General features: G+C 51.3%; 2 protein-coding genes across 3 annotated transcripts in view; one reads left to right on the plus strand and one right to left on the minus strand.

Annotated features, from left to right (window-relative positions):
- Positions 1 to 3,532: 3,532 nt before the first annotated feature.
- On the minus strand, positions 3,533 to 22,161 carry MTCH1 (mitochondrial carrier 1; the record flags this gene model as incomplete). Of its 2 annotated transcripts, none has more annotated exons than XM_082849047.1 (12): positions 3,533 to 4,357; positions 6,159 to 6,234; positions 6,512 to 6,579; positions 6,750 to 6,797; positions 8,891 to 8,984; positions 11,525 to 11,584; positions 13,093 to 13,144; positions 13,471 to 13,528; positions 13,896 to 13,973; positions 14,382 to 14,488; positions 17,612 to 17,696; positions 21,841 to 22,161. In XM_082849047.1, 12 exons carry the CDS (start codon positions 22,159 to 22,161, stop codon positions 4,286 to 4,288), a joined length of 1,119 nt encoding a protein of 372 aa, XP_082705173.1. In that variant the 3' UTR covers positions 3,533 to 4,285. The 2 variants fall into 2 exon arrangements, with proteins under 2 accessions (XP_082705173.1, XP_082705172.1); XM_082849046.1 differs by having other exon boundaries at positions 8,840 to 8,984.
- A 4,032-nt stretch (positions 22,162 to 26,193) lies between these two features.
- The window catches only part of FGD2 (FYVE, RhoGEF and PH domain containing 2), a 39,458-nt gene continuing 37,739 nt past the window's right edge, over positions 26,194 to 27,912 (plus strand). Inside the window, exon 1 of the mRNA XM_082849031.1 lies at positions 26,194 to 26,290. The gene's annotated coding sequence lies outside the window, so the exon portion shown is untranslated. The remainder of the gene's footprint in view (positions 26,291 to 27,912) is intronic.

A 27,912-nucleotide genomic window follows, 5' to 3' on the forward strand; every position in this document is an offset into this window, starting at 1 on the left:
TTTACATATTCTAGATACAAGTCCCTTATCAGATATATGATTTGCAAACATTTTCTCTCATTCTGTGGGTTGTCTTTTCAATTTTTCTTGATATCCTTCAAACCCAAAAGCTGTTAATTTTGAGGACTTCCGACTTATTTTTTTCTTTTGCTGCTTGTGCTTTTGGTGTTACATCTAAGAAACCATTGCCTAATCCAAGGTCATGAAGATTTATACCTGTGTTTTAAAATTTTTACGTTAATTGTGTGAATTAAAGTGTGAATGTTTCTTTCTGGACTCCCAATCATATTCCATTGATTTATGTATCTATCTTTATGCTAATGCCACACCATCTTGATTACTGTAGCATTGTAGTTAAGTTTTGAAATTGGGAAGTGCAAGTCCTCCAACTTTGTTTTTTTTCAAGACTGTGAATTTCCAGTCTTTTTTCAAGACCCTTGAATTTCCATATAAATTTTAGGATCAGCTTGTCAAATTTCTGCAAAGAAGTCAGCTGAGATTTTGATAGGGATTATGTAATCCACCATTTTAGCAATGTTAAGGCTTCTGATCCATGAACATGGGATGTCTTTCCACTTATTTAGGTCTTCTTTACTTTCTTTCAACAATGTGTTATAATTTTCAAAATATAAGTTTTGTAATTCTTTTATTAAATTTGTATTTTATTAATTTTTATGCTATTATAAATGAAATTGTTTCACTAATTTCATTTTCACTTTGCAAGTGTATAGAAATACAATTGATTTTTGTACATCAATTTTATATCCTGCAACCTTGGTGAATTCATTTATTAGTTATAACAGTATTTTTAGTGAATTCTTTAGGATTTTCAATACAAGATCATGTCATCTGCAGACACAGTTTTGCTTCTGCCTTTCTAACACAGATAATATTTCATTTTCTTTCCCAGTTGCCTGGGCTAGACCCTCCAGTACAATGTTGACCAACGGCAAGAGCAGAGCCTTGTCTAGTTCCTGATCTCAGGGGGAAAAACATTAGGTGTTTCACCATTTTTACGAGTTTTTCATAGATGCCATTTACTAGGTTGAGGAAGCTCCCTTCTGTTTTTAGGTTTTTGAATGTTTTCATCATGAAGGGATGTTGAATTTTGTTAAACACTTTTCCTGTGTCCATTGAGATGATTGTGTGGTTTTGTTCCTTCTATGGACAGAATGTATTACATTAATTGATTTTCAGATGCTGACCCTGCTTGCCTTCCTGAGGGGGGAAGGGCGTCCCTCCCTTTGTGGGCCTGTCTTTGCAAGCTAGTCCCAAGTTCTATGAGGTGGTCAGGTGAGGTAGCCTCTGGGCAGAGCCAGACTGTGGAGGCCCAAACCCATCTTTCTCAGTTTTGGGGTGGGATGTACCAGCCTCCTACAAAGCAAGAACACCTGTTTCCAGCACTCAGGTTCCAGCCCAACCTGTCATATGAGAAAACCTACTAAGACCAGCAGCAGGAATCTCTTTGGAAATTTTCTGGGTTAAATAACAGAAGCCAAGACATGGTATCCCATAGTAGTCAGGGAGAGGAGGAGAATGGGAGGGCATGTTCAAAAGGAGGGCAGGGGGCTGGCACTCTGAGGCCTCGAGGACCAGAGTAGGGCAGGTCTGCTCCCACACTCTGCTGCATGACTCCCAGGCATCTGGGCACTGGCGCGGCAACAAGGGCTACAGTAGGGCCCTGCAAAGACCACCACTGCCACCTCGGGCTTCATCACAGGGGGGTCCCAAAAGGCCTGTCAGAGGACATTCCAGCTTTGTCCATTGCAATTAGGTTTTCCAGGAGGGGAGGGAGGTAACTGGGTCCCCACAGGGACATTCCCACTCCTGTCACCCCTCCTTTTGCTGACAGCTCAGCTCCCCACACCTACCCCCAAACCCTCCACCCCCCCACACCCCTCCCCCACCAATTCAACCCAATCTCCTTTCTCAGATAAGGACCCTGTCACTCTAGTTTCCAGGACTGAGAGGAAACATGCCAGGTGCTAGGGGGGGTTGGGGGAGGGGAGCAGGTGAGGCTTCAGCCCTCAAAGAATGAAAGGTTCAGGAGACAAAGGGAGCACTTACCACACACAACACACGCACCTTAATACTGAACTGAAAATGGTTAGGAATAAAAACCTGTACTTAGCTCAACTAAAAACCGAGACACAGCATCAAAGGTGATTTTCTTGCTGTTTCTGGGTGGAAGATAACCTGGGAAATGTAGTCAAGACCCTGAAATTCAGAAATTCAGAAATCCCAGGGTATTACCTGGGAAAGGCACCACCTCCCCTCAAAGTGACTCGAAAGGCCCACCCAGGCTGGCTCTTTACCTTGGTGGCTTCTCCAGACACCTAGGAGGAGGTGGCTGTCAGAGGGAGGGGCTCTTCAGGACCAGCTCAGCTCAGACTCCTGAATCTGGGGGACCACAGGAAGGAATTGCTGCAAAAACAGGACTTGAGGGTGGAGCAATGGGAAGAAAAGTTACCCCAGGGCAGTGGTCAGTGCCATGGGAAACCACACTGGGCTAGAGAAAGGTCATGTGCCGTGCGGCAGACACACCTCTAAAGGGCCTTCCTCCTCTACAGAACTGGTGCCAGTGAGGCCTGGCCTGCTCACCTTGCCGTGTGCTTTCCCTCCCTGCCACTTCAGCTGTCTGAAGCGAGTGTGAGATCTTAGTAACCCCCACCAATGTACATTTACAGGATACCTGCACAGGCATGCTCCTGTGTTCCTGGGGAACAAGGATACATAAGGTAAACTGGGGCAGCTGTTACTAGGCCAATGGGGAAAACCAGTTCTGCAAAAGCATCCCGGGGCCTTCCCTGGGCATGACCCAGCCCATACCTGTGAGGAAGTATGACCGAAGTCCCAAAGTCCAGCTCTCTGAAGCCATCTCCCCTACAGCAAGGGCAGAGAAACATTTGGGGAACCAAGCTGGCCCTCAACTGGTATTAAAACCCCATCAGCTGGAAGCCCACGGTCTCTAGGAGCCAGCAGGTTCCATTTGTAAGTTCTGCCTGTTTATAGGCAAAAGCAAATGTTGGGCAGAAGCAAATGAAGGGAGCTTTGCCTTTTCCAGAGAAGGCCAAGCTCAGTGCTTCAGCTGGGCCTGTGTCCACTCCTTCTGCTGTAACCACGGGACTGCTACACCAACCGACTTGGTAAAACCCCACAATGTCATCTGCAAACAGTCTAAGAGGACAGCTGGGGGTTTGGGTGGAACATTTTCTGAAGCTGGGAGGACCTTTAGAGCTCCTGTCTCCCTGGGAAGAGGTCTAGGCACTAGCTGTTGCTCTGTGAACTGGAGTCTCGGCTTGTCTAATTCAGAAAACCACCCAATGACCCGAGCCTTCGCCCTGCCCCCCCCAACACCCACCCCGGCCTGCCTTCCGGCTGATCTACACCAAGCCCGGGCACTTCTCATGCCCAGGCCAGGCTGCCCCTAGTCCTGTCACTTTACACACAACCCTTCTCACACAACCACAAAGGACTGAGAAAGACCCTGCAGACAGTTAAGCTCATAAAAATAAGAGACTCCCCACAAAGCTCCAAACCACCACCAATGAATTTATTTGAGGGAGAAAGGGTCAAATCTTATTAGGAACTTTAAACTGGATCGGAAAAGACACTGATCTGCCTAACATCTGGGTGTTCACAAGTGCACAGGTAACCATATCCTGCACGTAAGGCATCACCATTAAACCAATGAACATTTGACGAGAAGGACACGTTCTGAGCAGTCACATGATTTCCCTTTCAGAAGGTGCTGCCTCATCAGAAAAGTAGTGTTGAGAAAAACGAAGACAGTCTCCTAGCAAAGGCCTGGACATGACAGCGGCCTCGTGAAAGGGGATCACACCTTATTTACAAAGCAAGAGAGTGACACTCCCAGCTGAGCTGCAGGATGAGAGCTGGGGCTGACTCGAGGGGTGTGAATGGGGGTTGGGACCTGACTTCATGAGCCTTTGCCCATCCAACGTGGGCCTCCACAAGCCATTCTTTGGCCCCCTGCACAAGACAGACTCAGGAAATCTGCAAAGTAAGGGGATTCTGCCCCAATTTCCCAGCCCCACCCCACCTCCCCCAGGTCTAACAGTGACCAATCCACTGGACGCAGCCTCACCCCCACCCAACCCCTACTTCTGGACAGACACATGGCATATATGGAAACCGAAGCCCAGCTGTGCTGGAGCACACCTAGGTGCTGCTGGGTTGGCTGTCTTACAGGTGCCCCGAGATGATCAGGCCTCACCCACGGTGGCCAGGCTGAGAGAGCGTGTTTTTTTTTAGGTGATTCAGGTTACTCCAGGGCAAAGCACGATCCTGATGACACTCGGCGGAAAAGCAGGCTGGAGCCTCGAAAGAGCTGGCCCTGGATTGGAAGGAGCAGTAGGGTCAGTGAAAGGGAGGCCATGCTTCTCATCCCACCCCAGAGCCAGGCCAGCAAAAGACAAAGAAGGGTCCAGTAGCTCAGAGACCCCAGAGTCGGAGATAGAGGGCCTAGGTTTGCATTCCTGAGGGCAAGGTCAGAATCTGCTCTGTGCTGAAGCACAAGGGAGCAGTTTACTTCATGCCACAGGGTGCCCAATATATATATTTTTTAATTTATTTATTTTTGGCTGTGTTGTGTCTTCGTTGCTGTGCATGGCCTCTTCTCTGGTTGCGGCGAGTGGGGGCTACTCTTCGTTGCGGTGCGCGGGCTTGTCACTGCGGTGGCTCCTCTTGTTGCGGAGCACAGGCTCTAGGCGCATGGGCTTCAGTAGTTGTGGCGCACGGGCTCAGTAGTTGTGGCGCACGGGCTTAGTTGCTCCGCGGCATGTGGGATCTTCCTGGACCAGGGCTCAAACCCGTGTCCCCTGCATTGGCAGGCGGATTCTCAACCACTGCGCCACCAGGGAAGTCCTGGGTGTCCAGTATTCACCGGGCTACTGAGTAGGAAACCCCCAGAGGAGACTCACTGCCCTCTGGCTTCAGAGCCCAAGTGGACCGGGGCTCCTCCAATATTAGAGGATGTGATGCATGTAGGACCAACTGGATTCGCTGGAAGGCCTGCGTCTGTCTCTGGCCTCCCTGCTTTCCTCCTATCCGTCCTTTTCTCAACCTTGAGGCCAGTCAGTGTGCTAGCTCCTCCTGCCCAGGCCACTGCCCCATTTTACTCTGAAGCCAACCAAGGTCAGGAAAAGTCAGGGATCTGTCCTGGGCCAGCCACCTGGATCCTTGACCCAGAGCTCCAGCCAGCAGGAGGGTGCTTGGGCACAGAACACAAAGACTTCAAGACTGGCAGACTCAGGAAATCTGCAAAGTAAGGGGATTCTGCCCCAATTCCCCAGCCCCACCCCACCTTCCCCAAGTCTAACAGTGACCAATCCACTGGACGCAGCCTCACCTCTCAGAAGATGCTGCCTAGGCACTAGCTGTTGCTCTGTGAACTGGAGTCTCGGCTTGTCTAATTCGGAAAACCACCCAATGACCCGAGCCTTCGCCCTGCCCCGCCCCAACACCCCCCTGGCTTGCCGCCTGGCTGATCTACACCAAGCCCGGGCACTTCTCATGCCCAGGCCAGGCTGCCCCCAGTCCTGTCACTTTACACACAACCCTTCTCATACAACCACAAAGGACTGAGAAAGACCCTGCAGACAGTTAAGCTCATAAAAATAAGAGACTCCCCACAAAGCTTGCCAAGCTCACCACATGGCCCAGCTCCACCCTCAGGCTCTCCTGGGCACCTGGGGCATCCTGCGCGGGTGGAGGGAGGGGCCGGCCTCCAACACGCCAGGTGTGTTTTCATCCCAGGTTACTTGAGGTATAAGAAGTTCTTGGGCTTCACCACCTGCCCTGTGGGCTCCCTCATACTTGTTCTAAGAGTCTTGGAGAGTTGACAAAAAGAAGACCTTGTCTGATGTGTAATTCTTAAGTAAATTCAGATCTGACCACCTCAAACCCCTTCTACAGGTTACAGAAAAAACCGAATGAACTTTTTGGCCAATCCAATAAAATAAAGTGAAAATTTAATTTAAATGCCTCAAACCAAAAGTCTACATCCTCTTTATCCTCCTTACAACATCGGATTCCATGACAACCCCTTAACTTTCCATGTAATGAAGAGTCCACAAAACCTTTCCATCTGACTGATGTGGAAAAGTGAGAAAAGCCTCCCTGGAGAGCAGGCTTACCTGCACACTCAGGTACTTCCAGCAGTGAATCCAGGATTTGAACACTGGGGAATAAGGGGGTAGCCCGGCCTGCAGCCTGCGGGGAAGGAGAGCATGTTAGATCCAGAGAACAGTGGGAGACAGATCAGCTAAGGAAAAGGAGCCCTCGTGAAGAAATGGCTTGGGGCTGCCACCACCCCCATACCAAACCACAGGTTCCTCCCAAAGGGGTGTGATGAATCCCAGAGGAAGCCAGGGGCCTGGTGGGCCAAGCCCACACATAGAGCAGGTGGGAGGGGGCAGGGCACTGGACGGGCTCAGCCAGGTCCCCCCAGCAGCCTTGGCAGGGTGCCTGCGGAGGGGCACACACCTACCCGCAGTTATTCACGGCCATGAGATCACCGACCAGCAGGAAGGGGTAGGTCAGCATGCTCACTGCAATCTGCAGGGAGACCTGAGGGTCAGTGAGCCCACCTACCACCAGCCCCCGACCCGGGCTCCAGGAGCAGGCACACCCTAGACGGAGGCCTGCCTCCAGCCATCTCCAGAGCTGGCCTCTGAAGCCCCGCCCAGGCCCCCAGCTCAGTGGGAAGAGCAGCTGGCCAGACTTACCCCCATCACAAATTTAGTGTAGCTCCGGATGGCCAGGGCCTGGCTGAACTGCAAAGACAAAAAGGGAGACTGGTTTGCCCCAGGTACCTCGGGATGCAGACTTCAAACATGCAGGCCCCCGCCCCACCCGCGCTGCCTGGTCTGCAGCCCCTTCACCTCGCCCTCCGCACTGGCCTCACACCCCCTCTGCACTCAGCTCCTCACATGCCCGCGGCACACGCTGCGCTCCCTTTCAGGGCCTGCCAGCAGCTTCAGTGGCCTGGCAGTCAAAGCCAAGAGAAGATCTGGGAGGCAGAAGTGGGATATCCAGACTGGAGGGCCTTCTGTGACCCAGCCAGGGATGGTGAGTGCAAGAGACGAGGTAGGTGGGATCATGGGCTGTGGCCTACGTAACGTCCTCCGAGCTGTAAGCTGCGAGGGCTGGGCCTTTGTTTGCCTTGATCAGTGCCTGCCCAGGGCTCAGCGCACAGTAAGTGCTTACTGAATGGAAAGTCAGGCACCCATCTGAACTGCACACAGAATCCTGGGTCCTGTAGCATAAGGTGAAGCGCAACCCTGGGCTTACTGCCACCCTACCTCACCAAACTCTCGCCCCCTTCAGGCCCCAACTCCTGAATTCAACTTTGCCCATGAAACAGCACCGAACTACAAAGGGTGACTACCTATCCCTCAGCTTCCTGTGACATGGCCATCCCACCCGATGGATGCCCTGCAACCCTGGGCGGAGATTTGCTCAGCCCTCTGCCTGAGTGGCAGCCTCATCTTAGCCTTTAAGCCACACACAGAAAAGCACGTGAAAAATACTCTCAGTGAAGTGTCGACTGCTGTTCTCAGTGAGGTAAGTGCAGTAACCCCTGGTCAAACACCTGCCCACCTGGACTGGAGGAACCAATCAGCTGTGGGACACCCCTCCCCCTCAAGGCACCCCAGCTGTCCCAGGCTTGTTCTGTATGTGAAGGCAGCAGCTGACCCACCCATAAGGCCCTCGAGAAAGGGGCATTGTGCTACTGTAATTGCAGGTGGGAGCTGCTCTCTATGGAGCAACTGTTATCTGCTCACATTAAAAGGCCAGTAAGACTCACCTACCCAATTCAAATGGCCAGTTTCCCTCTGCCCCAGCTGCGAGCTCTCAGAGGCACCCCTCACCACAGACTCTTTCCCAGACCGCCCCCACCCCAGAACTGCCATTCTGGGGCCCAGACACAGACACACGAAGACTATGAACCCCACCCACCCCAACAAAGTGATTACGGCAGACAGGTCCCCAATCCCTCACCCAGCCTCCGATGGTGGGTGATTCCCGCTGTTAGAATGTCTGGCTCCCAGGAACCCCTGCCTATCACTGCTCCCCAACTCTTATCTTGGGTCAGGCCGAACCAGCTGACCTATGAGATCCCCAGAAACCTTTCCTCAACAAGTGCCTTTTAGAAGGACCAAGACCTCCCCTGCATACCAGGCTGTGTAGACCACTGCTAACAAGAGTGGGGTGCACCTGCATGGGACACTTCCTAGCTGACTGAAGCACCCTCAGCCTGGCCCAGGGAAAGACCTAGTCCCAGCCCTGTCAATTCGCAGGCAAGGGCCCCAGGAGAGCCCTTCAATCTCTGGGTCTCATCTGTCTGTAAAACAGGATGTTATACCTGCTCTGTTCCTTTCACAACTGAGGTGCTGTCAGGATCAAATGTCATAATGTTCACTAAAGGGCTTGAAAAAGCCTAAAACACTGAGCGGAAGTTCAAGGGTTATTATTAGCTGGTCTACATCCTGATTTACCAGGGATCCCTAGTTTGGTTTGGGTCACTGCCTCAAACTAGCCGTGGATAAGCTAGGGTCTGTTTGACCTAAAGCTGCCCAGCGACGGGCATTCCAAAAACCCCTCTATGTCTTGTTAGCGATCTCCTCTCTCGAGGCCGTTCTCCTCGGAGGCAAAGCTGACCCAGGGACAACCAGAGTCTTCTCCTCAGGCCTCCCCAGAGGCCCTCTCCAGCCCTAGGGGCCCAGTACTCAGAATCCCAGAGTCCTCAAGTCTGCCCCAGACCCTGGGCATCAGCAGTACATGGAAAGATGGACAAGTCCTTGTTCCAACCAACCTGGGAACCTGGATTCTGGTCGTTCCCCAGCCCCCCTGGGGTGTCACTCACGCTGTCATCCACCAGGTAGGCATTGATGAAGTGGGCCAGCAGGTTACAGCCCCACAAGAAAACCACATCTCCCAGGAGGTGAGGGATTAAGCCGCTAAAAAACAAGGTGAGCAAAGGTGAGCAGGGGAGGGAAGAGAACATTTCCTGGGGGCTCCACACCCAGGAAGCAGACAAGGATGTTCCAAGCTCAAAACTTCAGCATATCCACCAGCACCACCTCGGGAAGGAAGCCCGCAGGGGCCACATGGGCCAGCAGCTATCCACAGCAGGAAAGCAGTGTTCCTTTCTCCACAGGGAGTGGGGGGTGGTATGTGTGTTATATGCTACATCTGACAGCACAAGTTAATGGTCTCACAAGCGGTGTTCAAACCACAGAAACTGGGCCTTAAGATGTGAATGGTGCAAAATCCGGGATTTTCCAATGCAGATTATGAAAGAGTACCTACACGTTAGCCGTCTTCTCCTGGCCTTTTTACCCAATCCACTCTCACAAAACACTTTGCTCAGTGCACCTGTATTCAACCCTGGAATGTTCCACTAAAAACATTCCATACAAGCTTTTACAAGGAGGGCTGACTTTTAAAGTGATGGCCTTTAGAATGCGCATCTCTACACACTAATGTGAAGTTTCCCTAAAACACAGTGCTGAGGGCAAAAAGCCAGATTGAGACCAGTGGGTCCTGTGTGATACTTGTGGGTTTGGGTTTTTTTTTTCTTTTTATTTATTTATTTTTGGCTGCATTGGGTCTTTGTTGCTTTGCGCGAGCTTTTCTCTAGTTGCGGCGAGCGGGAGGCTACTCTTCGTTGCAGTGTGTGGGCTTCTCGTCGTGGTGGCTTCTCTTGCTGTGGAGCACGGGCTCTAGGCACGTGGGCTTCAGTAGTTGTGGTGCACGGGCGTAGTTGCTCCGCGGCATGTGGGATCTTCCCGGAGCAGGGCTCGAACCCATGTCCCCTGCATTGGCAGGCGGATTCCTAACCACTGCACCACCAGGGAAGCCCTTGTGGGGTTTTTTTTTTTTTGAATGTGTTTATTTGCTTGTTTAGATATAGAAGGACATGGAAAGATCTCCAGGAAAACAGCTATCTCTTGGAGAGAGGACACAGAATTATGATATTTGAACTTTCAAAAATCTTATTTCAAAATATTTGAAAGTTCAAAATACCTGTAACACATCTATGATATGAGAGATATAAATAAAGTGAACCTTCATGAATGCAATTTCCAATCCTGTTGCTTCCACCTGTGCTCAGACTGACTTTTCATAGGTACACTCAGTGCTTTCTGAGTACGTACATCACCTGTTCTACAAACACGTGAAGAAAAAAAAAGAACCCAATGGGTAAGGTATCTGTTGTGTGGGAATCCTACTCACACACCAGAAAAGAATGTATACAATGTGTGAAAAACACCAGAGGTGGTGATATGTAGTGTTTTAGGGTCTGAAGCACCAGTCACACAAGCAAATATTTATTCACACACATATTTATGCACACCCATACATATGTGTACATATACATAGACATGAATATACATATGAATATGTGCGTATATAAATCAAGGTTTATCGACCTTGACACTATGGACCTTCAGGTCTGGATGATTCTTTGTCATGGGGGCTGACCTCTGCACTGCAGGATGTTTAGCAGCATCCCTGGTCTCCACCCACTAGATCCCAGCTGTGACCATCAAAAGATGTCTCCAGACATTACAGATGTCCCCTGGAGCAAAATCACCTCCTAGTGAGAACCACATACACACACACACACACACACACACACGCCTACACACAGAACACCTGGCCGATGATGAAACCACAAGATGAGTTAACAGAGAGCCCCATGTCTAGTGTACTGTGTATTTAACAGCATGTGTCTCTGCCTAGACCTTAAAAAAGCAAAACAAAAAATATTTGTCAGGCCTGGACTTTGGGTTCTGTTTGTAGTTTACAGTCTTTTCGGTGTGAGCTTTCTTTACAGGTGGAGTAAGATGGATGTGAGGCACCAAGGAGGGCAGGGGGTCCGGGGCCCTCAGGAGATTGTGTGCCCTGAAGACATCTGCTCTGCAGAAACACAGGCCCAGCACAGCCAGGTCTTGACTTTTTAAGAGAAGCCAGAAATAGGGATTGTTTTGTGAAACATCCTAAATGTTGAATATGAAGAACTAATTTCTCAGAAGTGCTATGTCAAACAGGATCCATCAGCTGGAGTCAGCCTGTGAGCTGCCAGGGCTTGACCTTCAGCCCATGTCACAGATTTTCAGTGACTTTTCAGCAGTGAAACCAAGGATGATGGAAGACCTGAAGACCAGCCTCGTGCCCACCCCCAGCCCTGGAGCACATGGACGGGGACAGTGGGGTCGGGGGTGCGGTTTTGGCCACGCCCACCCCCAGCGTGCTGGACAAACAGTACCATTTCTGTGTAAGCCGCAATGTGGACAGAGCTGGGCAGCTTTGTTCCCGATGATCCGTAGCGCGCATGGGCCATGGAGCTCTACGGGCCAAGGAGCAGCTGCTCAGGCAGGGACAGAGCCCTGTGGTTAGTCTGAGGCCAACAGCTGTGGCCTGAGGGCTGAGAATGCGCCTGTTAGTAGAGCCATGCTCCGTGGCCAGTTACGGGGTGTATAAACTCACGTACACAAAGAATCCCAGCAGCCCCTCTTCTTTGAAAATCTTCCCAATGGAGCTCAACACGCCGCTGTGGAGAACACAGGGATACAACGTCACCCGGGCACCTTGGAGAAGCCCATGCCCTGGTGTGGAGCAGAGCCTGCCACCCTTGCTCAGAGCCATCCAGTCCTGGCCGGGATGGGGAGGGGGCATTCTCTGTGACCAGGCAGAACCCAAGTGTAGATGATTACAGCTCTGTTGGGGAGTGAGAGGGCGTCTACGCAGTTTATGGAGACTGGGGAAACCCAACCACCCACAGGGGCAGAACCCCAGTTCTCTACTGCTTTTTTCTATGGATCTGGAATGTAGGAATGAACCTTCTAGCCTGGGCTGCTGCAGAGGCGACGGGACCTTCTCCTGCCTGGCTCTAGTGCTTACTTCTGGCTGAACAACCTTCTGGCAAAGAAGCCTGCATGTCCCACAGAGAGAGGAGGAGAGGTGGCGAGTGGAGAGAAGCACCTTCCCAGAGGGCAGAGAAGGAATACAGGGCCCTGCAGCAGGAGGCCCTGTGATCAGACTGTACAGACGCAGCTTGGGAAAAGGCATCTGGCCCTCCCCAGCAGGGAACTCGGGGATGCGCACCCTGCCCACTGCAGCCTGTTAGAGGTCACAGGACAGGCTGGGATGTCTTAGGTGTGACATGCAAAGGAGGCTCAAGTGCAACCTCTGTGACCTGTGACAATGCCAAGTGACCTGTTCTGCATAGAGGCTCTGCGAAGCCAAGAGGGCCAGGGTAGCCTAGGAGAAAGACGGTGGGAGCCAGAGCCCTGCCAGGCCCCGCTACCCTTCCTCTCAGGACAGTGGCTCAGCCCACTGGGTTCTAAGCCCACTGGGGGAATGGGCCAATTTCCCATTAGTGAACTCAAAATGAGGCACCATGGCAGCCAAGCTTCCTGGGGCAGTGGCCCCAAGGACAGCAGCAGAAAACAACTGAACCCAGGAAATAAGAATCTGAGCGAGGAAGGATAACAGATGCATGTACTCCTGCCACGAGCCTCCAGGACCCACCTCCTGTCCTGCACTGAGCCTCAGAGGGGCAGGGAGGGCACAAGTGCCACAGGGAAGGACTGTGTCAACACACCTATGCCCCTACAGATCCAGCTCAGTGTCAGGCATGGCAGGCGCTAGGTAAATATTTGGTAAACAATGGAATGGCCAAGCCCCAAGGCCATGGGGTAGACGGCCGCTTAGGAGAGGATGAAACAAACTCTAAGCTGGCTTCTGTGACAGCTGGAAAAAGGGCTAGGGCATAACCTAGGGGGTCTAGGAGGGAACCCCGCCAGGACTCCTAATCCAACTGGACTCCTATCCCACTAACCCCTCTGCAGGGCATCTAGGCTCATCCAGGGCTGCCCCAGACAAGAGAGGGAGAAAATACCCCTGGACCCAGACTATGGAAGCCACTACCCCATTCCTCTGAAGCTGGCACACAAGAAATAGGGCAGAAAAGGGGCAGCAGCTGACCACAGTATGGCCTGTCCTGGCAGACTCTGAATAGTGACAGGGCCACTCCTGCCAACCCTAAGAATTACCCACCTGTACTTGGCCTCCCGTCCCACAAACTGGACCATGCAGCGCATTGAGATGACTGAGGAAAGAGAAAACACAAACAGGTGACATGGTGGCCAAAGCCCAAGACTCCCCAGCTATGGGTGGGGTGCCCGGCACAGTGGCCACTGCACAACACGGCCCGTGTCAGAGCGCGGGAGGGGAGGAGGGCCCCTGGGATTCCCCATCACACCCCATGACCACGGCATCCCATTTCTTCTGGCTGGGAAGAGCCCCAGCTCCCTTTGGACTGAACTCCCAGCCAATTCCAGTGATACTACTTCCCAGTAATTCTACCGCTGCCCGTCTACAGCCCATGAGGGGTCACCCCACGGCTGAGATGCAGTCTCCAATGGGGCGGCTCACCATGCAGGGGGTGGGCCAGCATGCGGGACACGCACTGCATCATCATCTCATAGGAGGTCTGCAAGAGAGCAGAGGGCGGGGACTTGGTCTGGCCTGTCTCTGGAAGTGGTGCTCACTGGGAGCTATAAGCACTTACATGGGAAAAAGTGGGATCCTGCAGCACCCATGTGGGGTCGGTCTACCTCAGATGGCCCCCCTTGTCACCCACACAAAACTCCCTCTGCCCAGGACTGCTGCCAGGTCCCAGGCCAGGTCCCGTGGCGGCTAAGAGGCTTTCTGTGATTCCCTGCAGTGGCCCTGCTGGGGCTCCTTCCACATCCCACTCCACTGTGCACACAGCAGGCCCCAACTGTGACTCTTCAGTGACCTGCCCAACTGGGCGGTGAGGGATAATCAGGCTCTCCTCTCCAATTCCAGGAACCCACCTCCTTCACCACTTTCTTCAGAGAAGTCTTCATGTCATCTTTGTTGGCAACCTGCTCAATCTCATCTGGAGGGAAAACCTGAGATGCAAAGAACAAAGGTGGCTCAAAAGCAAAACACAGGTGTGCCTCTTCGATGTAACTTTGAAGGGATGGAGAGGGCAGGAAACAGCTCCTACTATTTTCTTGGCCATGTCCGTTAGCTGGGCCCACCTTGGGTAACCCCCTGGGGCTGGAGCTAGGGGGGAGAAAGTTCCTGCCTAGTGTCACATTTGTAAGAAAGCAGGCAGATGGTGAGGCAGGGGCCTTTCCAATTGAGGAGACTCGGCGTTGGACCACCAGGGCTTGGAGTCTGGCTTTGGTGCTGGGGTGGAGCCCTGACCCGTCTGGGAACCGAGAAGCAGGACCGGTGCACATGGCTGCCTCCAGGGGTGGCAGGGGGCTCAGGGGAACCTCGGGCAACCGGTCCTGGCTTCACCCCGGGCTCACCTTCTTCATGCTGCCCCGGGTCACGGTGGAGAGGGCGTTGGACATCAGCCGGGGGCTCAGGCCTCGGAATAGCCCTATCTTCCCATCCACTTGCACAATGTACTTGGCTACAAGAAAGCAGAGGTGGCAGCGTCACGTTCAGCCCAGATGCACCCACTCCTGGGTCACATTCACACCCAGACCAGACGCAGCTTGTCCTTCTTCAGTACCTGCTGACTTCAGTCACGGAAGGGGAGCACCTTCCAGGACCCCGGAAGCAATCGGGCCCCACCCCCAAACACCTTTTCTAGCCCATTTCTTTTTGTAAAACCTTCAAAACGTATTTTTCTGACAAAGAAGTTCATACGTTTTTTTTTGTAGTTTGGAAAATCTACTTGGCAAACTTAGCTACAGTTTCTCAACTCAGCAACTTAAGTGCTGCAACCTAGGAACCAATTCTGTTGCTTATAAAAAATGTTTTTCTCTGGGAAAAGAAAAAATGGAAAAAGGCAACCACAAGCAATGATGAAGTTTGCAACCTAAGGCAGGGAAAAAGGAAAAGGAAGGGCTCCCAGGGGAAAGGCTCTAGAGTGTCCTTTGAGCATGCCACGGAGAGGGCCATCCCCACCTTGTCACTGTGCTGCATCCAGGATCCCACCTGGCACCTACTGGCATTTATTAATTACAGGGGGGAAAGCCAGTGGAGAAGTAACTAAAACAGAGGCACCAATGAACTATTCTATAGAAAAAAACTTAAGAAGTCAGGGAAGCTGGACCCTGACCCTGTTTGAGTCAGTGTTTTTTTGTTTGGGTCTTTAAAAGGATACTTTCTTAATGTTTTGCTGTTTTATTCAATATCAACTTTTAAATGATGTTCAAAAAGGAAACGTATTTTTATAAACCTGCATACCTGGAAGCTGGCAGAACATTCCCTCAGACAATGTGCTCCCCTCGAGCCAAGACTTTAGCTCTCCAGCACCGCACAGTGGCGGGAACCAGCAAGGGAGGGTGCCGTTCTCTCCTCTGCCACATGTCTGCCAACAGCAATTCCATGTGGCAGCTGTATGGGCTTCCCCTGGTCCCGAGAGCACCTGGTACCTGCTTGTTTGGCTTCCTGAGATTGGGGTGGTGCTGGAAAGACAGGAGTAGGAGGAGAGAGGACACTGGGCGACGTGGCCAGGACGCCCTGCTTCACGGACTGAATAGGCAGAAAGAAGGTTTATTTTGGGGGAGGGGAGCGCCAGTCAGCAGAAGGGAGAGCTGGCGGGATAAAGCCTGAGTGTGGTCTCCAGCAGGACACTTAACCTCTTTCCATCCAATTTCCTAGCCAGAAAAAAAGGGAGTAAGGACCCCTATATCTCCCCATCTCAGAGCTGAATTACCAACAAGTGAGAACAGACAAAGGTATGCAGAAACGTCTACAGAGGCCTTTGTGGGCCCAAAGGGCCCCCTGGCTGGCAAGGGGCTCCATCATTCCATGGTTTCTCTGTGGTCCCTGAAAACTCTCCAGGAAGTTCCTTCTGGGAGAACACCAAAGAATGTCATGGCAGCTGTGGCGCTGTTCATAGCTGAGGGGGAGTAGTAGACCCCGTCCAGACAGTCGCTAGACAGCCAGACAGCTGAGCCCCTCCCCAACACCAGGAGTCTGCTTACACCATGTTGCGCTGAAACAACATTTATATAAATGGCGGGGGGCGGGGGGAGCACCTCAGAACTCTGCTCATCTTTGCAAGAGGCAGTAAGGTGATTGTCAAGACCCCTCTGCCCTGAGTCCTTTCGGGAATGACTGTGTGACATGAACAGAGATGATCTCGGTCCCAACCTCTCTATGGCTAGAGCCTGCACAGTGGTGTATGGAGGAATCACACGTAGGGGTCGGCAGCCTGCCATCCCGGCCTCCCGCAAATCCAGCGTCGCTCTGCATACCGGCTTCGTTGCACTACAGTGGGGGGTGCCTCCCTGATTCTGTGACGTCCTCCTTCCCCACGCTGACAACTTTTAAGTGAAACAAATACGAACAGATTTCCCCGCAAAATGACATGTTCCACCTGGCTCTATACTGTACTCAACAATGAGGTGGCAAAACTAGAAGGGAAACATGACATCAGATTCTGCCAGCAGGGTGTGAAGTGAAAGAAAGGGGGCAGGAGGCGAGGCCCCAAGTTATTTGGCAGAAAGAAAGATTTTCAGAGAAGATGCTAGACTGACTAAACAGATAAGATGAGCCGAGGTGGAGGGAGCATGAGAGGGTCAGCCTGGCTGTGAACACAGAGAGCAAAGGCACATTTAAAGAAGTCTGGGGAGTTCCCTGGTGGCTAGTGGTTAGGATTCCAGGCTTTCACTGACATGACCCGGGTTCAATCCCTGGTCGGGGAACTGAGATCCTGCAAGCCATGTGGTGTGACCAAAAAAATAAAAAAAATAAAGAAGTCTGGGAAGGGTGGGGACTGGGAGAGGGACAGGGATGGTGGATCTGAAACGGCCTTGGCCAGCTGGGGGTCAGGGAATGAGCAGCACAGGCAGCTGGTGGGCTTTGCTGGCATCAGGGAAGCTCCACCGTGGTGGGCTTCCTGATGGAGAGACCCTCTGGCAGGCAAGGCTGCAGGGGGCGGAGGGGGCGGGTGCTTGTATGGAGGGCCTGGGCATGAAGAAGCTGATAAGGAGTATGGGGCCAGAGCAGTTAGCAGCCTTCCTGAGCTCGAGCAGCTCAAGAGGGCACACCAGGGGTGAAGCCAAGACCCACCATGTACTGTTCTACACCCAGGGGATGGAGATGCCTGAGTGAGTAGGCACCACTGCCTGAGGAATGCAGGGGAACAGGACAAAGGAAAAGAACCCAGGAGGCCCCAATGAGCCTCCTGCTGGAGGAGCAGAAAAGCAAAAGAACTGCTAAAAGGGCAGCCAGACTGCTCAGAAGGCAAAACAAAAAACAACAAAAAAAAACGGAAATCCGCCCCCTACCCCTGCTTCCAGGCACAGCCTGGACCTGTCTCCCTATCCTGCTGCCTGGGCTGACAGCTGGCAGCTCACACAGAGGAGCTGGACCAAAGCTGTGTTGGTCAGCTGCTCCCATCCTGACACCCTGCTGCCTCTGACCCCTCTTCCATGCCAGCTCTGACTCTGGGTGCCCCATGCTGCCCGGTGTGCTCCCCAGGGCCACCTGGGCCTGTTCCCTGTTTGACGTTTCTTTTTTGTCTCTCTCTTTTTTGTCTCTCTCGGTGTGGGCTTTCCTGCCTGGGAAGCACACTCACCGTAGGTGAAGAAGCTCGGCAGGTAGAGGACCTTCCTCCCCAGCACATTGGTCCCAATGGTGGGGGGCATCGGCTCATGACCTACCTTCAGAATCAACAAATACAAAGGGAAAGTCAGATTCTACTGTTGATTCAGTCTCACTACTTCTCACCTTTCCCAGGCCTCTAACTCTTCTCCCACAGAGTCTAATGCTATTTCTGTTGATGTTTTCCCCATCAAAACATACCCAAAATTTCATCAGTGTCTATTACTATCAACATCGTGTAATCTCCCAATGCACAGAAATGTCCAGTCCCAGATACCACCCTTACCATAATCCAAGTCACCCCATCCCTCAACATTCTTACCTTCCAATTCCAGATATTTCCAGTGCAGAACCCCTCCCCCATGTTTATGTACTTCAAACCCCATGTTCATCTCAGAAAAAACTCTCAGTTAATTCTCATCGCCAGGTTAAAACATCAGTCCAGTCTCAATCTCAAATGTGGCAACACCAAAACACATCACACCCAAATCTCAGCCCCAAACTTCAGATAGCTCATTCACCCCACACTCAAATTTCTTACTGTACCCACTGCAGATGTCGACAAATCTGTCCCTCTCACTCCCAGCCACCTCGAATCCCAGCTGCTCCTCAAACAATTCCTCAACTGTGATCTAATCTTGATCACCCCATATCCCTGTGACAGAATGACCCCCTCATTTCTGCAGGGTTATCATAGTTCTTGCTGTATAGATGCTGGTTATAATTAAGGTATGTGTTAAACTCATGGGTGGGTGAAGGACCAAGCCACCCAAGGCTCTGTGAGGAGGAGAGGTTTCTCCTGAGGGGTGAGGCCATTTGTTATGCTGCCGATTAATGAGAAGATTCTCTGCTGCCAGGCAAGGGGCAAGGTGTCTAGGAGACCAGCGCCTTAGTGGGGTGTGAGAAGGCCCTTCCCTGGCAGGGGACCAGGGCCGTAGCCCTGTCCCTCAGAGCAGGCCAGACAAATCCATGGACCAGAGGAGCTCCTCTTGGATGTGGAAGAGGGTAGAAACAGCAGGGTTGGGAAGCTCTGCCTTAAATAGAACTAGGTATGCTTCCAGCGTTTTCTGGGCTCAATTTCCTTTCTTCCTCACCTTAGTCAAGTGTTTTGAAGTTCAGGCTGTCCCTTATGGATGGGATTCTGAGCTACATGACAGATTACTGATCATAAGTTAAGAAACTCCCTCCACGATGGAGAACTTCTTAAAAGAAAAACATCTAGCCCAGGGAAGTTGAAGGAAAGGGGTGGCCAGGTGAACCAAGCAGTTAGCCCTCCCCTTCCAGACCTTTCCCCTTCTGGGTTAAAAGCTCGAAGGTTCTGAGTTTAGTTTTGCTTTGATTTTGTCCTCTCACACAGGCAGCATTCCATTTACACCCTCAACTCCAAGTCTGAGCCAATGTTCTTTTGCTGCCTTATCCATTCCAGTCACAACAACTGGGGAGGCCCATCGATTCCAATTTCACCCGTAAACCTGCTTGTTCCCTTCATCCTGTATCCCCATGGCTCCCAAATCTGTTGAGTCTATTTTCTTAACTTCCACCTGTGTTATCAAAGGCACGCTGACCCTATCTCACTCCTATTCCCTTCACTCTCAAGTTCTAATTATTTGTTCCCAAGTCTACTCACCCAATTTCATCCCCAAATTTGTTAACCCAGTCCTAACCACAGCCAAAGCGGTGGTTCTATACCATATACCGGCAGAGCCAGTCCCTCAAATCTCTAACACCCATGAGTCCTGATCTCAGGCACTGCATTCTTACTCACTTAATCGGGACAGCCCCCAGATCTGCCAATCCAATCCTGCCATGTACCCCCAAACTGAGATCTTCCTTTTTGCAAGATGTTATCTCTGATTCCCAAGCTATACACATTAACATTTCACCCTCAAGGACCTCCCTGGTGGCACAGTGGTTAAGAATCCGCCTGCCAATGCAGGGGACACGGGTTCAATCCCTGGTCCAGGAAGATCCCACATGCTGTGGAGCAACCAAGCCCATGCGCCACAACTACTGAGCCCGCGCTCCGCAGCAAGAGAAGCCACCGCAGTGAGAAGCCCGTGCACCGCAACGAAGAATAGCCCCCGCTCACCACAACTAGAGAAAGCCCGCGTGCAGCGATGAAGACCCAACACAGCCCCAAAAAAATTAATTAATTAAAAAAAAAAGACTTCACCCTCAAATATGTTACACTCAGCACCAGCTGCGTTCACATCGGGTAGACCACCTGTCACCCCAACTGGGCTCACCCATCAGTATCCACCCCCCATACAGTTCTTCTCACCCTCTGGACTTCCTCATTCCCCAATTCCCTATCCTCCTTCATTCTCCATTCTCTCTCATTCCTCAACTGCCTTTCCAAGTGACCCTTATTTCAATTTTCTTCTCCTGTAAACCAAACCTACCAAGGTCCAAATGATGGAGCCACTTCCAGGTTCCTTCACATGGAGCACCCCCCCCATTCCTTGTACTCCAACATCCTCCATTCCACAGACACTCCTATCAGCCACCCTGAAGTCCCAGCCCTCACCCAATCTCACTCCATCATCCTTGCTTCTCATCTCAAGTACCACCAGTTCCAAAGCCTCAATTTCTCTCCCAAAGCTGGCATCTCTATTGCTGCAAATACAACCTGAATTTTTATAAGTAAAGGAGCCCTCACTCCCAAATCACAACCAAACGCCAGTCTCGACCTTCCCCCATCAGCCATTTCCAAATCTCAGTCACGATTAGATTCTAGTCAGGCACCGTAATGTCCCTGAAGGAATCTCGTTCCTTGTCACACTCCAAAATCCACTGCCCCCATTCCTCAGATTTCAATTACTCCTATTCTCAAGTCCCTCTCATTCCAACTGTATCTCCCATTCTCAGTCCATTATCAGGACAGTAAATCTGATACCCGTTTGCCTCAACTCAAATCAAATCTCGTTTTGGTTAGGTCTCCATCTCAAACACCCGCCCCCCGCAACTTAACTGAAAATTCTAGGCTAAATCTTCAGATATTAGTCCAAGCCCAAACCATCCACATCTACATTGTGCTCATCTCAGTCATGCCCACCTAATTCTGCCAAATGCACTCCCTCCACCTCAGCTCGGGCACCCCCTTCCAGTTCCATCTCTCCCTTTCTCAAGCAGCCCAATTCATCTGTAAGGCACTGCTGGTCCCACCAAATATGCCAAGTGCCCCTGCATGCCTCGATTCCAGAGACTTCCTACCATGGCCTCATTTTCTGCCAGCCCCTACACATCCTGCTACCCTGTGTTCCAACTGGTCCTTCTGCCCAATTCCACTACGCCCATACCCCTCAGCCCATCCCCCCATACAGCTCCCACCCCCAACCGTGAATTCAATGTTCTCCTCCAAATGCGTCATCCTTTTCCCCCTAAAAGCCTCCTGGCTCCCCATTCCAGACAAATCACCACTACCCCTCCCCCACTGCGTCGCCCTATCTGTTCCCCTCCCCCAAAGCACGTCATCCTGTCCCCTCCTCCCATCAAATCTGTCGTCGCCATCAAATCCAGAGCCCCCATCTCCTGTAAACCGACTCGCCTCCGCCTCTCCCACCAATTTCCGTCACCGTTAAATCCAGTGCCCCGGTCCCCTCCTCCCCGGAGTCTGATGCCCCTTTTTCTTTCCTAAAATTTTGGCCATGACCCCCAGTCCTTTGTTCCCCCACCCCAAACCGCTTTAAATCCATCTCTATCAAATCCAGAGCTCTTGCTCCCCTTCACCCTAAATATGTGCTCATCTTCTGAATATTCTGCCTTGGCCCCCAATCTTCCTACCCACCCAATCGCCCAAACTTCCCACCCCTCCCCAATTCTGTTGTTTTTTCTTTCACCCCAAAATGCTGCCACTTCCCTCCTAGTCCAAGTCCATCGCCTCCATTCTTTCGTCTCCCAAAGCTACCTCTCCGTTCCATCGCCCCCTCCCCTGCACCCCCAAATCCCTTGTTCCTTCCACCCTCTCCCAAATCTGTCGCTGACCCCTTTGTCCCCTTCTCCTGCATCCCCAAACCCATGCCCCCTGCATCCCCAAATCCCTCACCGTTTTCTTCCTCTCCCGCTCCTTCTGCGCACCAACCCGCCGTCCCCGCCCCTCTCCTCAAATCCGTCGCCATCGACTCCCCCACCCCCATCTTCCTCCAGATCCTGGCCTGTCACCTTATCAGCCCCCACCTCCCTATGGCGCCCCTGGTCCCACACCTGGATGAGCAGCTTCACGTAGAGCAACGGGTGACTGAGCGCCGTCACTCCGGCGCCCAGCGCCACGAAAAGAGCCTCGGTGGTCGGGGCGTTGTCCCCGGAGCCCAGGCCCCCGGATGCGCCGTCCATCCTGCGGGCCGAGGGTTGCGCCGCAGGCCGAGGGTGGCGTGGATGTGCGCGGTGTGCAGGCGGCGGATCGCGAGCCCGGGCCTCGACCCCCGCCGCCGCTCCGCCGCGAGCTCCAGCTCCTGCTCCGGCTCCCGCCATCCCCGCGGCACCGCCGCGAGCCCAGGGCGCCACTTCCGGGTCGGAAGCCCCCATGGCAAGGGGCGGCGAGGTCACTCCCCCGTCACGTGACGGGACGGGCGCCTGCCCCTCGCGGCGTCAGGGGGCGGGGCCGGGCCGCACCACTCGCGGCCGCGGGGGAGTGCAGGAGTGTAGGCGAGGCGGTCGGTAAGCGATGGATGCGGTCCCCGGGCGGGGTCGGGTCCTGGCTCAGCGCTGGGGTGTGAGCCGGGGGTCAGTGGTCGCGGGCGACCGGGCCGTGGGTTCGGAGGCTGTGAAGGCGGCCGCAGGCCCGGGCGCTCCCCCGGGATCCCCGGAGAGCGGCAGGGGCGGGGCTCGTAGGTTCTGGAAGCCAGATGCCCCCAATATGGTCTGAGGCGCTTCCAATCCCCCACCCAGGCTTCGGGAGTTTTCTCCGCAGTTCTGGGCCCGCCTTTTTGCGGCCCTGTTCCCGGGCCCCGCTGCCTGCGAGGCTTCCCACTGCAGGCCGAGTCCCTTCGCGCTCACCAGCCTTGTCTCACCCCTTTGCCCTCCCCACCACACCAAATCCATTTGCACCTCGAAGGTTGTGGTCCTCCTCGTTTGCAGTTGACCATTCGCCAACCTGCCTTAGAGCTTATGGTTAGAAAATGTGTTTTGCCCTATTTACTTCACCGGGTCTGAAGGTTTTATTTAGTCCTTCAGTGTGAGCACACGCAAGCGTTCTGCTAGGCGCCGATAGTCTAGTCGTTAGGTAATAAAAACGAGTAATAACTGGCTCTTAAATCGCACTTATTTGTGCCACCTTTTGAAGTGCTTTGCAGCAAGATAACTAAAGTATGTTCCTCTCAGCAGCCCTGTGAGCAAGGTGTTTATTCCAGCACTTGCCCTGTTCATGTTTGTCACTGTGCCCATCCCCGGCAAGAACACCTAAAGCCTGCTAGTTGTGGAGGTGCTCAATAAAAGTTTCTGTTTCAGCGGAAAGAAAGCAAGTATCCCAAGAGTCGGCAGGGACACAGCAATGGGTGACCTGATCCCTTTGTCTGTATTTATCCTGTGTTCGTTGTGAGAAAGTTCTTTAGAACAGACATCTGCCTTCTGACCCCTTAATCCGGGTTTGAAGTCTGCCCTTCCTGCCTCGCCCCCTGTAAAGCCACCTCCCGGCTGGCTACTCCTGACAACAAATACTCTGTACACTTTCCACATCTCAATCCTGTCAGTCCGCCTTCCTCACTTGCTCTCTCCCTCACGCTGGCCTCTCTAACCCAGGTTTGTTCTGGTCTGAGTCACTGGAAAGCCTCCTAGCCCTTTCATGTTACGGTGTTTGCCTCTTCAAACACAGCTTTCATCAAACCTACCTCCCACCCCCAGGAGCACTTTAATTGACTTCCTTTTGCCTGGATTCTGATTTAGCTTCCTTAACAGGGACCTTAAAGTCAGCTTCATCCACAGCCTCATCTAACGTTACAGCGCCTTACTAACTCCACCCGGAAGAGTGGGGTTACCTTCCTTCTGAAACTTCCTCACACAAACCTTCTCCTCCTCTGGGCTTTTCCTCCCCATGTTTCTGCGGCTCTCTATTTTTCCTTCTGAACCCCATAGTGTGTCCACCATTAGGCTTTTTACTCTGCCTTCCGTAGTTATCTTACTTTTTGTGTGTATTTGGTCCTTTCAAAATGGTTCCCTGTAAAGCAGCTACATTGTGTTGCATTGTTTTGTATCTTTGCACCAACTATGGTGATATACATATAGTAAATGTTCAGTGAATTGTTTTTAAGTAATTGAACAGTTTAGCCCAAGAAATTAAACTAAAAATAGGTCAGTTAAAGCTGTTAGATCTCTAGGGAATGAAGTGGAAGCAAATGCAAAACTGCCCTGTAGCTATGTTTCCACAACTCAGGGCTCATAGGGACAAAAAGCGGAAGAAAAAAAAAATCCTCACGATAAAAATATTACAAACCACTCAAAAACACATTCCATTACAAGAGTAAGTGCGCAAAACAGGAGGATTAATACTCGTGGGAACTTGATGTAATAAGCAATCTGAAAGAAACTTTAAGGGGAAAACGGTAGTTTTCAAATGAAGGCAAAGATAAAGAATAGAAAGTGCTGAAAAAAATAGAAAAGGACATTGTGAAGAAAGAAGAGGTATATTTGGAAAGGAATCAAATAGCTCATCTAGAAATGAAAAGTATACTCACTGAAATGATTGAAAGAAAATCTTGCTCAGTATTCCCTCTACTGAGCAACCTGGCAGTACGTACTCAGAGCTATGAAGCAGTTAGCTCTGGGCTGGTTAGTGCCTCCCTGTGACTGCCTCCTCACAGGGCTTACCGTGCAGCACTGTGGCTGCCTGCTTTCCTGTCAGTCTCCTCATTAGACTGTAAGTTCTTGGAGTCCAGGGACTATCCTATTCATGGTTGGCACAGTGCCTGGCACGTGGTAGAAGCCCACTAAATATTTGCTAGAAAATGAATGAGCAAATATACTTTTAACAGTTGTACAAAGTTATTTATGGTAGCACCACTTAAAGAATGAAAACTTGGACTTCCCTGGTGGCACAGTGGTTAAGAATCTGCCTGCCAATGCAGGGGACACGTGTTTGATCCCTGGTCCGGGAAGAACCCACATGCTGCGGAGCAACTGTGCCCGTGCGCCACAACTACTAAGCCTGCGCTCTAGAGCCTGCGAGCCGCAACTACTGAGCCCACTTGCTGCAACTACTGAAGCCCACGCACCTAGAGCCCGTGCTCCGTAACAGGAGAAGCCACTGCAAGGAGAAGACCGCACACCGCAACGAAGAGTAGCCCCCGGTCACCACAACTAGAGAAAGCCTGCAAGCAGCAATGAAGATCCAATGCAGCCAAAAATAAATTAAAAAAGAAAAGAATGAAAACTTTAGGGGGCTTCCCTGGTGGCGCAGCAGTTAAGAATCCGCCTGCCAATTCAGGGGACATGGGTTTGAGCCCCGGTCCGGGAAGATCCCAAATGCCATGGAGCAACTAAGCCCACACGCCACAGCTACTGAGCCTGTGCTCTAGAGCCCACGAGCCACAACTACTGAGCCCATGTACCGCAGTTACTGAAGCCCGTGTGCCTAGAGTCCATGCTCTGCAACAAGAGAAGCCACCGCAATGAGAAGCCCGTGCACTGCAACAAAGAGTAGCCCCCACTCGCCACAACTAGATAAACCCCGCGCACAGCAACAAAGACCCAACGCAGCCAAAAAAATAAAGAAAGAAAATTTAAAAAAAAGAATGGGAACTTTAGGAAGACCCATATGCCCCAAAGTGGGATCAAACAAACAGTAGAGAATTAACAAGAAATATTACTCTTGGGAATTCCCTGGCGGTCCAGTGGTTAGGACTTGGTGCTTTCACTGTCGTGGCCCAGGTTCAGTCCCTGGTTGGGGAACTAAGATCCTGCAAGCCTCGCGGTGCAGCCAGGAAAAAAGAAAAAAAAAGAAATAAAGAATACTGTTGAGAATTGCCAGGTATATAGATCACCAGTCCCCGGGATCCTGTGGGGAACTACTGTTACAATGAAAAGAGAGAATACAAAATAGTAAGTACCCATTGTTGCAACTAAGTTGACATCACACAAACCAGGTCAGGAAGGAACTTGAGGTGATGCCAAGGCCAGCATGAGAGTTCAGGCCTCACCTGGGGAAGCGCAGGTGTCAGAATTTATCCTGGTATAAAGAAGATGGGTTTGTCTGGATGCAGGCTCCCTGTTGACTAGTTCTGAGCAAGAACGTTCTGGCTGCTGCCTCTGTTCACCTGCTTGCCTGGGGTAGGGGTGGGGAGCACTGGCCTTCCGTCTGTACTGAATTCCTGGGGTCCCATACTCACCTTAACTCAGGAATCACCTCTTGTCCTAATTAGGCTAAAAGAAGGTACATTATAACTGTCATCATCTCAGGAATTCTGGCATATCGTGCAGGTCACCAGATGTATTGGCATGCGAGATCACTAAGCCTTCTGGGAGAAACATGGAAGACAGCTAAGGGACCAATAGGTCCAAGGCCTTGGGATGAAGCCTACAAGAGTGAAGACGGGGAAATGGGGCCTCTACACTCTGGGGAGACATGGTGTGTCACGGTGAGCACAGTACTCACCCCAGCGTCAGAAAGGATGAAATGCCTGGTTGGTGTTCTGCTCTATCGTCCTCCTCTTGGTGGAGAAAGGTGAGTCCATTTAAATCTCTTGTGCCCAATGTCTGTTTATCCTGAGAGGTGGGAAGAAGTTTTCTTCTCCTGCAGTGAAAATCAAACATTAATGGGCCATTGCCCCAAGTCTGGGTGAGTTTGGGGATTAAGACGATATCAAGACTTTTCATTCAGTGGAAGAATATTTAGCACTGAAAAGACATGAGCTATTGATATGGGCAATGACATGGGTGAGTCTCAAAAACATTATTCTAAGTGAAATAGTCCAGGCAAAAAAGAGCACATGTTGTATGATTCCATTTATATGAAGTTGTAAAACAGGCAAAATTAATCTGTGGGGATAAAAATCAGAACAGTGGTTACCTATGGAAGAATGACTGGAAAGAGGCATGAGGAACTTTCTGGGAGGAATAAAAGCATTCTTCATCTTGACTAGGGTGGTAGTTATGTGAGTAGGTATACTAGTAAAAGCTCACCAAACTGTACTCTTAAAATCTGGGCATTTTCTTGTAAGACCGTTATTCCTTAATTAAGGAAGAAATATTTCAGGACTAAGATTCTTGTTTCCTTTTAGTGGGTATCTAAGGGTTTTAAAGGGTCAAAATGTCTATTGCACACATTCATGTGAATTCTTACATAACTAGAAAAACAAAACTATTCCCTTCTCCACTGCTTCCCTATCAGCCTGTGGCAGAGGCTGTATCCTTATGTGCAGTGGTGTGCTGCTAAGTGTTTAATAACTGGCTTTCTAGGAAAAGAAAAGCCCTGATTCGTAGCACTTGCTGATTCACGTAATGTAAATATTCTCACCATGGCTGATTTCATGCTGCTAGTGAGATGTCACTGAGCACAGACTTGGGAAGAAATGGGTACAGTTGACTTTCGCAAGCCAGTAGGAGCCAGCTCCAGCACACCCCTGCGGCAAGCCTTTATTGCAAAGCTTCCGGGGAGTCTTGGCGGAGCTGAGGGAGCAGCTGTTAAGCGGTGTGAGGCTCTGAGGTGAGCAGCCATTTCCTATTAGCTTGAACGTGAAGGATGGCAGGAAGGAAGGGACACTGCTCTCAAGTGGTCGTGTAAATACAACCCCGTTGTAAGAGGGGTCAGCCTTGCAAGATATGGCAGTTCAGCAGCTGTATAACTGGGGTTAGCAATCTGCTGGCAGCATTTGGATTTTCAAGTGAAAATATGGGTTGTTTCGTTTAAAATTCCTGAATTCTCTTGGGGAGAACAAAGAGCAAAATCCTGTACCAGGGAGACACAAGAGGGAAGAGATATGGGAACATAAGTATATGTATAACTGATTCACTTTGTTATAAAGCAGAAACTAACACACCATTGTAAAGCAATTATACCCCAATAAAGATGTTAAAAAAAAAAAATCCAGTACCAGAGGGCCTGCACTCCCTCCTGACAAGAACAGGTTGTAACAGGATAAAAGCTGCCCCCCGTGAGAAGGGCATGGATTCTCCACCCATCTCTGCATCTCAACAACACACCTGCTGCAACCAGGGGTTTGCCTACATGGCTCTAGTTGGAATTTGAGTTTCTAAATCCTGGTTTAGATTGCGTAGTCTCTAAGAATTAGTTTGGTTTCTGGTAGAACAGTGTGTGTGTGTGTGTGTGTGTGTGTGTGTGTGTGT

This window comes from Leucopleurus acutus, assembly GCF_964270905.1.
Source record: "Leucopleurus acutus genome assembly, chromosome: 10".
Lineage (NCBI taxonomy): Eukaryota > Metazoa > Chordata > Mammalia > Artiodactyla > Delphinidae > Leucopleurus > Leucopleurus acutus.